The following is a 12,319-nucleotide window of genomic DNA, read 5'->3' on the forward strand; positions in this document are numbered from 1 at the left end:
GTATAGAATGGCCGCGGTGGGGGGCGCGTTCAGGATAATTTATGGTGGTCTTCTTGGGTCTTCTCTAGCGGTGTGTGCTGATAGGAGGCTGCAACTAGCCGTCTGCTGGTGTCGCTGCAGTAAGCAGTGCAGGGGTGTGTGGACATGTGTTGGGTCGATGCGGAATAGGGAGTGTCTGGGTAGAGTCTGGCGAGGGCAGTTAAGGAATGGGACAGAGAGGGAGGGAGGGGGTGGCAGGGAGTGACTCTGTTTAGCGGGAAAAGCGTCTCATGGTATTCCGGCCACCTCTTTGGGGTGTGGAACACACATATACGCAACCACTCCTCCATGCCCGTGCTTTACCCCCACCTCACCTCACCTTCCTTTCTTCTGCTCTGCTGTGCCTCCCTCTCTCGCGCCTTTCCCCCCCCCCTGTTCTCTGTTTCGGGCCTACCTCCCTCCCTCTTCGAAGTGAGGGCACGTGGATGTGTTTAGATCTAGAGAGAGACATATCACAGGATGAGGGAAGCTTATCAAGCGGCCGAGTAGGAGGAGGCTGAGACATGGTGGTAGGCGCGTAGGAGGACGGACGGAGGAGGGGGGGGGGGCAGTGTTTTCTCGACTATGTATCGCATGCGCTTTCTCTCGCGTCTGCCTGGCGCTATTGTGGCTGCATAGCGTACATTGTGTGTGTGTGTGTGTGTGTGTGTGTGTGTGTGTGTGTGTTCAAGTGGAGAGAAACGAAGTACATCATACGCACATATCTGCGTATGATATTTTATATATTATTTTATATTATACCTACGCATGTGTGTGTGTGTAGATGTATATCTCTTAGGGGTGCGCAACGTACCTCTACATGGGGCCATAAACGAAGCACCGATGCAGCAGCTGGCGCTATTGTCTGTTTCCTTTTCCCTCTCACCAGCCGTGCGTCGTCGTAACCAGCGCCATCGCCGAGGGTGCAGAATCGTGGCCCTGCCCTTCGGCCCCCTTTTACCACTCCTAACGCAGATACTTAACTACTACCGCGAAGGTGAGAGCTCGCCCCCTCCCCTCCCTTACTCCCTTCTTTTTTCATCTTCCACCTCCTCACTACTGCAGCGCGAAGCGATTTCTCCTCCTCTCCTCTCCTCTCCTCTCGTTCGGCTCTCTCTCTCTCTCCTTCCTCCGCGAACACGCGCCCGCCTCGCTTTCCACACACTACCTCGACTTTCGCTTCCGTGTTGCGCTCCACATCTTCCTGCACCCCATTAGCACCTCCTCTCCCTCCCTTTCCTCCTCTCTTAAAAGTGTGGTGCCGCGGCTCACGCATCCGAGAAGAGTACCAATACCAACCACAAACAAGCGTGACGGTATTGTCATTCGTGTGTTCACTTTATCGATAACACCCCCATCACTCACCTACCCCCCGACTACCCTACGTCACCACCATCGCCACCCTCATCACCTCTACGACTCCCCCCCCCCTCTCTTCTTCCTCTCCCAGCGTAGTAGCAGCAGCAGCAGGACACCCGCGCGCAGAGAGAAAGAGAAGAGGGCTACTGCAGAAGCTGAAGTTCCCCTCTCTCCTCGGAGGCTGCGAAATTGTCAGCGGACGCGCACAGAGGGTGGTCGTTTGCAATTATTTTTGATCGCTTTTCCTCAGTTTTCCTCTGTAGTAAACAAGCACGTCAGGAGGCGCCACTTCACACGCACGCCGGCCTGTAGCACCGCTCGCTCACTCTCTCACTCTCTCTTTCCTTCTGGATACACTTGTGTTTCCCTGCATCTTGTCCTCGGCAGAGCACGAACGCAGCCGCGGTCGCAGAGGCACACCGAGACAGCGCCCAAGGGCAGCGGTCAGCGTAGCGTCTGCGCATGCGTGTGCGGGATTACACAAATAACCCCACACCACCGCCACCTCCTCCTAGTGGCTCACCCTCCCTCCCTTTCTCCCTATCGCAGCCCCAGCATGTCCAAGGTGGCTTCCGCTGGTTGGCGCTACGCACGCTGCGGCCCCATTGCTCAGGTGCTCACCTACGAGAAGTTCGACATCACCCCTGGCAAGGATGAAGCGGTGGTGCAGATGATGACGGCGCCCTTGCACCGCGTCGACGCTGCCGTCGTGAACGGCACGGCGCTGGGCCGCAAGCGCGTTAACATGGGGCCCTTTTGCCGCATCGGAGGGTGCGAAGGCGTAGGCACGGTAGTGCGCTCCCCCGCAGCAGCAGCTGCAACGTCGTCACCGGTGAAGGAGGGCGACACGGTGTGGGTGGCGCCGCTACATGGCACGTGGGCGACGAACATTGCCGTGCCGGTGACACACCTGCATAAGATTAATCCCAGACAAGCGCAGATGGCTGCAACTGCCTCCAACTTCCTCGTAGCCCAGCAGCTACTGGATGGCTATGCCCGGCTGCAGAAGGGCGACATTGTCATCCAGAACGGTGGCAGCAGCCTCACCTCTCTTGCTGTGTCAGCGTTGGCCAAATCGTACGGGGTGAAGGTGCTGACCGCCGCAACGCCGGGCGATCGCTTCGCGGCTGCCAAGCAGCGACACTCCAAATATGGCTCAGACGTCTTTGAATACAACGGGGCTGGGACACGCGCGATGCAGGCCGCCGTTGGCAGGCACGGCGCGACCCTCTACCTCAATGGCGTCGGCGGCCGCTACTTTGACTCGCTTCTCAAGTGCACCGGCCCGATGGCACACGTCGTCACATACGGCGCGCAGAACGGCTTCGGTCTGTTTATCTCCGGCTCCAGTCTCATCTACAACGAGGTCACCATGGCTGGCTTGTTTGCCCCCACGTACCTGAACTCGATGTCCTACGGCGAGCGTCAGACAAAACTAGAGTTTGTGCTGAAGGCTGTGCAGGAGGCCAACATCTCGTACCCGATGGTGACGGCACCGTCGCTGGAGAAACTACCAGAGGTCTGGGACGACGTGTATGTCAAGGGCGGTCGCAAGGCGCTTGTGAAGATGGCGGCCTGAGCACATCACTGTTTCAGCTGGCTTCTGTGGTGTTTGCTTACCCTTCTCTGGCTCCAGGTGTATTTTTTTTTTTTTGAGGGAGCTGTGCGCGTAGCGCTGTGGTGGACGATGACGGCGATGAAGACCTCTTTCCATCGGATAAAGTATATACAGCTGTGGCGCGCATATGAGAGGAAGATACGGTCAGTGGGTCGGTGTCGCTCTACCTCTCTCTCTGTGCCGGTATTGGGTCTTCCTGCACGGGGAGGTGCCGCATGTACTGCGTGTATTGTCTGCTCGCACGTGTGACGTGCACGTCCGGTTGATGCAGTGACTCTTTGCTTTACTTTCTCTCTCTCTCTCTGTATATTGGCTTGTTGTTTTTCGCGGTTTTCTTGGCACTTGTGCTGCTCCTCTGTGGCTGAACACGACACGCTAGCCAGCAACGTGTCATCTTTGAACTCTCTCTCTCTCTCTATCAGGGTATGGATGGACTCGCATGTGTGTCTTTCATCGCAGCGGCGTTGCGTGCGATGATGCGGGGAAGAGAAGCAGAGGGAATGAAGAGGAGGAGTGGTGGATGGTGGGGGGGGAGCATCGACTCGCCCCTTCCGCACCCTTTTCCAGAGCACAAACTATGTCTTCTGTTCTCTCCTCCTGCTACCCTCTGCTGCTGCTCCTCTGCACCCCCCCCTTCTCTCTTCACACACACACACACACACACACGCACACACACACTAGATGCGCATATACACAGTAGAGGTTGTGTGCGTGCGTGTGTGTCACTGCAGTCATTCCCATCTCTATTATGTCACGCTTCGTTCGTTGGTTGCCCTCTCTGCGTCTCTCTGCTCGTTTGACCTTCCCTCCTCATTAGATCGGTGACGAGTCTTCCAACACCCAACTCGATGGCAACGCTACCCCTCTTCCTCTCCTCACCACCACACTCCTCTCTCGCAGTGTATCACTTGCGTAGGTGCTTCGCGAACACACTACATAAAACCAAAATTGGAGCTACACAGCGCGCATCCTCTACGGGCCTCAACGCAGTATCCAGCGGAGTCGTCTTGGGCAGCGATGTCATCATCGTCATCAGTCGCTGTTGGGCCTCGAGGGTCACATAATGTGCCCATCGAGCCTACACAAGCTCTGACTATGGCTGCAGTGTCGCTACCACCACCACTACAGCCATCATCCCCCTCATCACGACTTCTGCAGGAGATCGAGGAAACTTGTAAACTCCTTCGCGCCTTCCGCTCGTTGAAGGAGCGCGGTGCGAGCCGCGCTGAGCTGGCAGACCTTCACACTCGTGTCAAGGCCCTCAAAGCGGCGCAGCAGTACCAGCAACAGCGTGATGCCAGCGGATACACGGAGGTGACTCCTCCCCTGCCAACCTCCGCTACCTCAGATGCAGCAGCAATGGCGCATCCGTCGTTGGTGCGCCCCCCTGGGGTGTCTTTGTCGTCGGCGGGCGCGCACCGTCACGCAGGAATCGCACTCCACAAGGGAGCCCCTGGGTGGACTGCAGGATCAAGTCATAGCTCGTATCCGCCTCAGCAGCAGCGGCAGCGGGGGGTCGAAGAGACGCCCGCTACACATCGCGACAGACGGCTACCTGAAGGCAGGCATCATCATCACCGCCACCGCCACCATGATGCCCGTGTGGACCAGGCGGCATTGTCGCCCATCTCTACGGGCCTATTAACTACCGTGGTACAGGCTCCAGCGGCAGTGTGCAGCGGCGCCGGTAACGCCGTCGGCAGCGGCAGCGCTGGCGATCGCAGTGCAGTGGCACGGCACCCACGCGCGGCGTCGCCAGTGGCCGCCTCCCTCGTGCGACTCAACTCGATGGTGTTTGCCATCACGCTCGCGGAGGCGCACACGCGGCGTGAGATCGCACACCGATGGGAACGCCGGTGGCTGCGGCACTGGGGGAACTTCAAGGAAGGGCGCATCGCCATAGCCCTGCGTCCCCCCACTAGTGCAGTTGCTGCGCTGTCGCCCCCGCAGCTGCAGCCGGAGAGGTGGGCGGAGGCTGCCCCGATGGCCTTACCTAGTGAACGGCAGCAGCGGCACCAGGCGGGGTTGACTGTAGCGACAGCTACGGAGGGGAACCGCATCGTGACCACCACTGCAGCCCACCACATTGTGGCTTCGTCTGCACCAGTGCAAGGCTGGCGCATTGGGGAGGCGTTCACGGCTACAACGAGCCGTCTCGTGGCGGAGGACCCTCCACAGACATCGTCGCTCTCCGCCAGTCACCGCGGCAACGACGAGGGGCACCGCGTCGCTCGCCGACAAGAGCAAACGACCCCTGAAGTGGACACCTCCGCTCTTGAAGGGGACGAGGTGGTGGGGACAACCCCTCCTCCACAGCCTCACCAACAGCCAACCGCTCCGGTAACAGCGCAATATTCAGAGGCAAACTCACGCGCTGCTGCTGATGCAGCCGCTGCCGAGGAGGCGGCTGCCGCACGCGCCTTGGCGACTCAGCTGGCTGAAGCACAAGCGGCAGCGGCCGAGGCCGAGAAGACACGTCTGGGAAAAAAAGCAGCGGAGCGACTCGCTGCTGCAGTGAGGAATGTTGAGGACGACGAAGCGGCCGCGCGCACAGGGACGGAGTGGGCTGCGGCAGAGGCGCGGGAGCGTGTGAAACTGGCTGAAGTCGCAGCGCGCCGAAGAGCTAAAAGGGCGAGGGAAGCCGTCCAGTCGCTCGTGGCCGCTGAAGCAAGGGCCCGTGCCACCCTCGAAGACGACGAGGCCCACTTGATGGTTTCACATGTGTCAGCAGCAGCAGCAGCAGAGGCAAAATCTCGGCAGCGAGCGCAGGAGGCAGCCACACGAGAAGCGGCCGCCAAGAGAGAGGAAGAGGAAGAGCGGAGGGCGGCTGCGCATCGTGCGGCCGAGGCACAACGGCAAGCTGCAGCAGACTCCGAGGCTGTGGAGCGGCGTTCTGTGGAACAACAGTGGCAAGCAGCCATCTGTCTCTCCGAGTCGCTCCTGGCAGGCTGGATCAAGAATACTGTTGCAGCAGCTCCGCAGTGGACTTCCTCGAAGGGCAAACGTGTGTCCGAATGGCCAACGTGCAATGAGTCAGCGATGGAGGATGCACAAGCAAGAGAGGCAGCGGAAGCGCAGACTCGCTTGTGTGAGTGGCAGCAAGCAGCAGAGCGCTCCGTTGCCGCATCCAGCGCAGCAGCGGATGCTGTGCTTGAAGAATGGGTCAGTGCAGCAGCAACGGAAGCCATCGCACGACAATGTCGAGCCGAGCAGGCGGCACGCACCGCGGTCGTATGGGCCAACAACGAAGACAGCGTTGCACTGGTGGCTTCGGAAGAGGAGGCGTGGCAGCAGCTGCTGCTGCAGCACGCAGCGGATGTTGAGGCAACGCACTTTGTAGTTCGTGCTGCCGAGGAGGAAGCTGCCGCCAGTCTGAAAGAGATGAGGGTGGCTAAAGAAGCAGCACGCGCCAAGGCCTTCGAGGAGGCCGCACGTTTGCAGGCGCAGCAGGAGGTGACCGCTATGGCAGATACGCTCTTCTCCGCCGTCACTGAGCTCTCGAAAATTATTGTAGACGGCTGTCTAGCCGAAGCAGCAGAGCAGATGTGGAATAGAGCAGGCGTGGAGGAGTTGCAGGTGCAACAGCGCGAGGGGATCAAAGACAACGAGGTGCTGGCGCGAGATGACATGTACGGCGACGCGCTTGATGAACGGAGGGGACTGCGCGAAGAGGAGGCAGCCGCAGAGGTCTGCAAACGCATTGAAGTCGAGGCTGTATCTACCACGACGGAGCTGGCGCGCCAGCAGCAGATGCGTGGGCAAGCGGCTGCGCCGTGCCTTTATCTGTCAGAGCTGAGTGAAGCACTGCTGCACGAGTTCCTGCACGATGCCGCTGCGACGGCGGTGGCTACACGTGCGGCAGCCGTCACGAACGACCGCTTTGTCGAAGCGCCACCGCCAGCTGCTTTGCCGCAAGAGGAAGAGGGCACAGCGCGCGCAGCCATGGAAGACGAACAGGAGCAGCAGTACCACCAGCCGTCTCCCGGCGACGCTACTGATGAGCCTGACGCTCTCACAGAAAAGGCGTACTCGAACAGCGTCGACAGCCCTGACAAGGCTACCGTAGGGACTGCAGCAGCCGCACCGGAAACCGTGGCCGTGACAGCATCAGTGCCTCTCTCGCCGTCGTCCTCTGCGGACACGACGCGGAGTGCTGTCACGGCCACGGGTGTATCGCAGGAACATGCGAAGGAGAGGCCAGGGCTGCCATCGCCCACCGCCTTTACTCGCATCGTCGATGACCTCCTCTCTGGTGTCCTCCGCGACGCTGCCACGGAGGCGCGGAAGGGCGGCGGAGGCGCTGGCGGCACGGTCAACATGACAGTCACGAGCCCAACTCACGCAGCGCAGAGGACTGGGAGGCACCGTGTGGCTATGCCCGACCAGTCAGACGCATCCTTTGCGTCAGTTGACAGCGACGGCTCTTACGCAAGTTCAGGGCGCACCCCACCACAGGTGCTGCAGCCAAAACCGCTGGCTCTACCGCACACCGCCATCGTCAGTGGCGCTGCCGGTGACGGTGTGCCACAAGTGCAGCCCACAGGGGGCGAACTCGGCGATGGTACAGGGACTCATGTAGCTGACGGAACCGTCAGCTTCGCAGCCTCCCCAGCTGAGGTCTCGAACGCTGACAAACACTCTCCGCACCGGTGCATCGTCTCACCTCTGTTGATGCCATCAGTCAGCGTCGCCATCGCAAACACCACCACCACCACGTTGACAGCTTCAGCAGTGGGAGGTAAAGGAAAAGGCCGTGTTGGGGGTGCCGCCGGCGTGACCCCCACGATGCCGTCGTCGTCATCGTCGCACTACTTCTCCACGGCATCTTCGGCCGACGATGACGACGATGACGTAGCCTGCAGCTCCCTCACCGCCACCGGGGCGCCGCTACCGCTCACCCTGCAACACCACAACATTTTGTCCCCGCTACTTTCTCAGCGCCACGGTGGCGGCATCGATGATGAAAGCTGCGTGGCGACCACGCCTGCCGGCAGTGGTGCTGCGACTGACACTCCGACGGCTGTGGCGCTGGCTATTCGGTCCTCGTCATCGGAGAAGAGTAGAGAAAGACAACAGCTTCAAGGAAGCGCTGCGATCGGCAACCGCGACGCCACCTCCGACGCAGATGTAAGGCTGTCTGCGGGGCTAATGATGGACAGGAGCACCATGGGGATGACAGAGGACTTGTGCGCTTTTCAGCTCGACGCACCCCTACCGCCACCGCCACACGGCGTGACCGGACACTGCGCAGGAGCAAGTGTCCCCAGTGGTGGTTCACTTTCAGCAGACGCCGTGGCGGCGACGGCAACCTCTCTCGTGCAGCGCATAGTTTGCGAGGCCGCCCTCCTCGTTGCCTCTCGGGGACGGTTGACAAAGCCAAACACCAACAGCGATCGCGAGATGTCTTGCGGCACCGTCAAGGTCGATCACACAGCGGCACCGCCGTCTCTCTTCTCCAGCGCTGAGCGCCACAAGCAGAACACACTGGGAGGCAAGAGCAGCCACAAGGGAATCAGTGCCTTCACGAGCAGCAGCGCCGCTTGCAATAGTGGTGGGGTGTCCTCGTTTACTCGCGTCGGGGATGACGAGGCCCATGCGGAGGAGGAGGCCAACTTGGCTGAAATCAGCGTGGGGCTCACGCGTGCCGACGCCCGGGAGGCCACCCTGCGTGTCGTTCGGTCATCGTTACCGACTATGGCGGCGGAAGGCATCGCTGGTGCACAAGCGCCTCTCACGAGCCTGCCGACCCTCGTTTCCGCTGTGGCAGCACCGAACGACTTCGTGGCTCGGCTTCGGCAGCCAAGGACAGAGAAGGAGGCGGTGGAGCATCAACAGAATCGCTACCTCACAAGTCGCGAGCTGGCACTAGTCTCGGCACGCTACTTAACGTCAGAGGCGGCTGCAGCGCGTGTGATGGACGTCGGCTCCACCGCCACCCTCTCGACTTGTGCCGTTGCGCTAGCGCTGTCAGTGGGACTCGTGCGCGCCGCCACACTGGCAAATCGACGCGCGCGCCGCCGCGTGGAGGAGGAGGCAGGGAAGAGTGACTCGAGCAGCACTGGCACGGGGGGTGGCGGTGTGCTCGCGGGAGAGAAGGGCTCGCACAAGTTGACCCGAGGCGGTGAGGCCGCCTTAGCAGTGACAGAGAGCCCAGACACACCGCCCCCGTCGATGGGCGGCGATGATGCGGATGGTGGCACATTCTCGACCGGAATCATCGGCGAGGCAGGTGGCGGCGGCGGTGACCTCGGCATGTTCGGGCCTACCGCCTCGAGTGCTGTAGGCAATGCTGCGCAAGCGAGAAGCAGCTGGGCATTTCCATCCCACTCCCCTGTTGCACCCGTGTTGCCCCTGTCTTCAGAGAGCGGAAAGGCCGAGGACACGGGCATGAGTGACGGTACCATGGCTCTAGGAATCCGGTCCCCGTCATTGCAGTCGTCACCGTCGTACAGGTTAGTCTCAAAATTCACGGCTGTTGATGACGTTAAAGGCGCGCTCGCGACGAGTTCAGCGCAACAGCAGACTGGAGTGCTCGATAAGCTACCAGCGGAGTGGGCCGCCGCGCTGCGTGGTGTGGCCGAGCGGGTCGCGCGCGACTTCATGGACTATGCCTCCCGTCGCGTGCTGCTCGGCCAGGTTGAGGGCCAGTGGAACCAAGCCCACCTGCACACTGCGCGGCGCATCCACAGCGACGCCCTCGCGGGCGTCAACGTGCATGCGCTCTTCACGCAAGAGCTGCAGTTGCGCGATGTGGCACTCCTGGTCTACTACTATGTCGAGCTGGCGACCAACGGACCGCGTGAGCGTGTCGAGCCGTGCTGCGTCCCTGCCGCACATGGCGAGCACAACATCTTTGGTCGCCGCAGCAACGGTGCTGTCGGCGACGATAATGGCGTCGCGGCGATTGGCAGCGTCAGCAACGCAAGCCGCAAGGATGTTACTGGCTTCAGCCATTTCAATGCCGCATCGACGGCGGTGCTTGCGCCACCGACGCAACTCCAGCCCCCTTCCGCCTTCTCCCGCCACCTTCCCCAGCGCTCCAGCAACCTCCTCTCTGCGACCACGGCCATACACGTGCGTCGCGCCGGGCTACTGCATCTCGTGCTGGAGCAGTGTGTGTCAAACGTTCTGAATGACCTCGTCGGGGACACGGTGGGCTGGCTCGGGACAGCCTGCCTGCACGCAGCGCCGTCCGGTACCGCTTTAAATGGCGCGCAGTAGCACACACACACACACGCGCGCGCATCACGTCTTCCTCTTGCGTCTTTTTCGCCCCGTCTTAGGCCCGCCTCCGCCCTGTCCACTTCATCAGCGCATCTCCCCGTCACCGCGAATTGCCCGAAAGGTGGAAAGAGGCGCGACCCAACACGGGAGCGCCAGCAAAGAGCGAATGCTGAGCGGCGACAGACGAAGGATCAGCGGAGGCGCGGGAGAAGAAGGAGGGCGAGAGAAAGGGGCAGGAGTGGGGGCGCTGACGTCCTCTAACTTCTCTCCGCTGCGCTCCTCCTCGTTCTGTCTCTCCCCCCTCTCTCTCCCTTCTGCTCGGCACATCCGGAAGACGCGCAGACGTGCTTGACATTCACTCACGCGCCCGCGCCGGCATTCGAGGAGGAGAACCAGGTTGCTGAAGTGCGTGACGCTCTGTTCAAGCCCCAAGAAGCATAGGTGTGCTCTTCTACTCCATTACCTCCTCCTGAACCCCCCCCCCCCCGCGCTACCTCTCTGCACTCGCTCATGCTCTTATCCTTCCCTTCCTCGCCCTTAAGGATACTCTCATACATAGGAAAAGGAGAAGCTTCATCAACCGCCAGCATAGATACGCTCACACAACCGAGGAGCTCCTCACGACTCCTCGCCATCTTTCTACCTCTTCTCCATCAGAAAGGACCCAGCATGGATTCCTCCGCGGGCCGCGACGCGGGTGTGGGCCCCAGCAGCAGTGTTGCGAAGGTCCCTGGAGCTGGCACCAGCTCAAGCAGTGCCCCAACGGATCCCTTCATATATCTCGTACAGCACATCCACCAGTGCGTTGCCATCTCGCTCCTGCCAGCCGACGACAAGGACGACGGTGCAGTGGTGCGTGGCACCTTGCTAAGTGTTGATGACCTCTGCAACGTGATGGTGCAGCACTGGTCAAGCACGGACGCGATGAAGCTGGACTGTAGCGCTGGTAATGGTCGGCAACCGCCGCCGCAGCAGCAGCCCCGCAAGCGCGCTCGCCTCGACGCCGTCAGTGGTGGTGATGTGGAAGAGAGCGTGCGGCTCATCCGAGGTGCGCAGATCGTCTCTATCTCTCTCCTGCCGACGTGAGGCAGTGTGCGAGAAAGAGCTCCACAAGGTGGCGTGCCTGTGTGTGTGTGTGTTATTGCGCATCTGGGAGCACGAGGCTTTTGAGGCGGGCTTGCGCAAAAAACTGCTCCCAAAGTTGCCGAGGATTCCCTTCGCTCCCGAAGCTTCGAGTGCCCATGCCGGGTGCCGCGATTAAAGGGTTGAACGCCTTCGGCCACGCCTTCTCTGGTAGACCGCCTCTTAGTGGTTTGCGTTTGTTTCATGCCCCGAAGCCGTGCGTCTTTCTTTTCGTTTCCCTATGAGCGGTGCCCGTTTTCTTCCAGGGCTGGGGGACTGTGACCTTGGTTTGTAAGAGGCGGGTGGTGTCGTTTTTTGTCACCTCCGGCTTGCTCGCCACGGCGGATTGTGGCGGCGGCGTGCCGTTATGGCCTGGCTGCTCGCCCCCCGCTCGGCGGGGAGGTCAGGCAGCCCCCTATCCCTGCCAATGCCGAACCGCCCTTGGCGATGGTAGGGACAGGTGTCTGAAAGACGAGGGGGGGGTCGTGGCGGCGTGTCACTGCTGATGTCTGCGGTCCGGTTGTAGAGGGCGCTGCGTCGGTGCGGCCTGCGGCCGTGGGCGCGCCTGTGCCACCCGTGTGGTGAGTGGGTTGCTGGCGGTCAGCGATGTGGCCAGGGCTGCGAGGCTGCCCGGGGGACAGCGGGTAATGGGCAAATTTAGACTGTGGAACGACCCGGCACACTGGAAATCTATCACTAACACTAACTGGCTGCTTTCCGAGAATTTTGAACGACAACCAGAGTACCAACTGCTGCCCTACTTGTATAATGTGCGCATGGGTAGGGAAAGACTCACGCTCAGACTCCAAAGAAACAGTGCCTCGTTTCCATCAAAAAAAAAAAGACTTTCATGTAATACTTGCACAAAATGGAAAAATATCACTGATAATTGACAGGCAGCAATGCATAAAGCATAACGTGCTCGTCTCGATATGTGTCATATCATTTGTGAGGTCAGTTGATCTTATTGTTTATGTA

At 60.5% G+C, this 12,319-nt stretch overlaps 3 protein-coding genes across 3 annotated transcripts; all 3 read left to right on the forward strand.

Annotated features, from left to right (window-relative positions):
* Positions 1 to 1,933: 1,933 nt before the first annotated feature.
* Positions 1,934 to 2,956, forward strand: LBRM_05_0530 (nuclear receptor binding factor-like protein; the record flags this gene model as incomplete). The annotated part of the gene is made up of 1 exon (XM_001561817.1): positions 1,934 to 2,956. The coding sequence occupies one exon, from the start codon at positions 1,934 to 1,936 to the stop codon at positions 2,954 to 2,956; it is 1,023 nt and encodes a 340-aa protein (XP_001561867.1).
* A 1,056-nt stretch (positions 2,957 to 4,012) lies between these two features.
* Positions 4,013 to 10,216, forward strand: LBRM_05_0540 (kinetoplast-associated protein-like protein; the record flags this gene model as incomplete). Its single annotated transcript, XM_001561818.2, has 1 exon — positions 4,013 to 10,216. One exon carries the CDS (start codon positions 4,013 to 4,015, stop codon positions 10,214 to 10,216), a length of 6,204 nt encoding a protein of 2,067 aa, XP_001561868.2.
* A 513-nt stretch (positions 10,217 to 10,729) lies between these two features.
* Positions 10,730 to 11,305, forward strand: LBRM_05_0550 (conserved hypothetical protein; the record flags this gene model as incomplete). The annotated part of the gene is made up of 1 exon (XM_001561819.1): positions 10,730 to 11,305. One exon carries the CDS (start codon positions 10,730 to 10,732, stop codon positions 11,303 to 11,305), a length of 576 nt encoding a protein of 191 aa, XP_001561869.1.
* Between the last annotated feature and the right edge of the window lie 1,014 nt (positions 11,306 to 12,319).

Source organism: Leishmania braziliensis, chromosome 5 (assembly GCF_000002845.2).
Source record: "Leishmania braziliensis MHOM/BR/75/M2904 complete genome, chromosome 5".
NCBI classification, from domain to species: domain Eukaryota; phylum Euglenozoa; class Kinetoplastea; order Trypanosomatida; family Trypanosomatidae; genus Leishmania; species Leishmania braziliensis.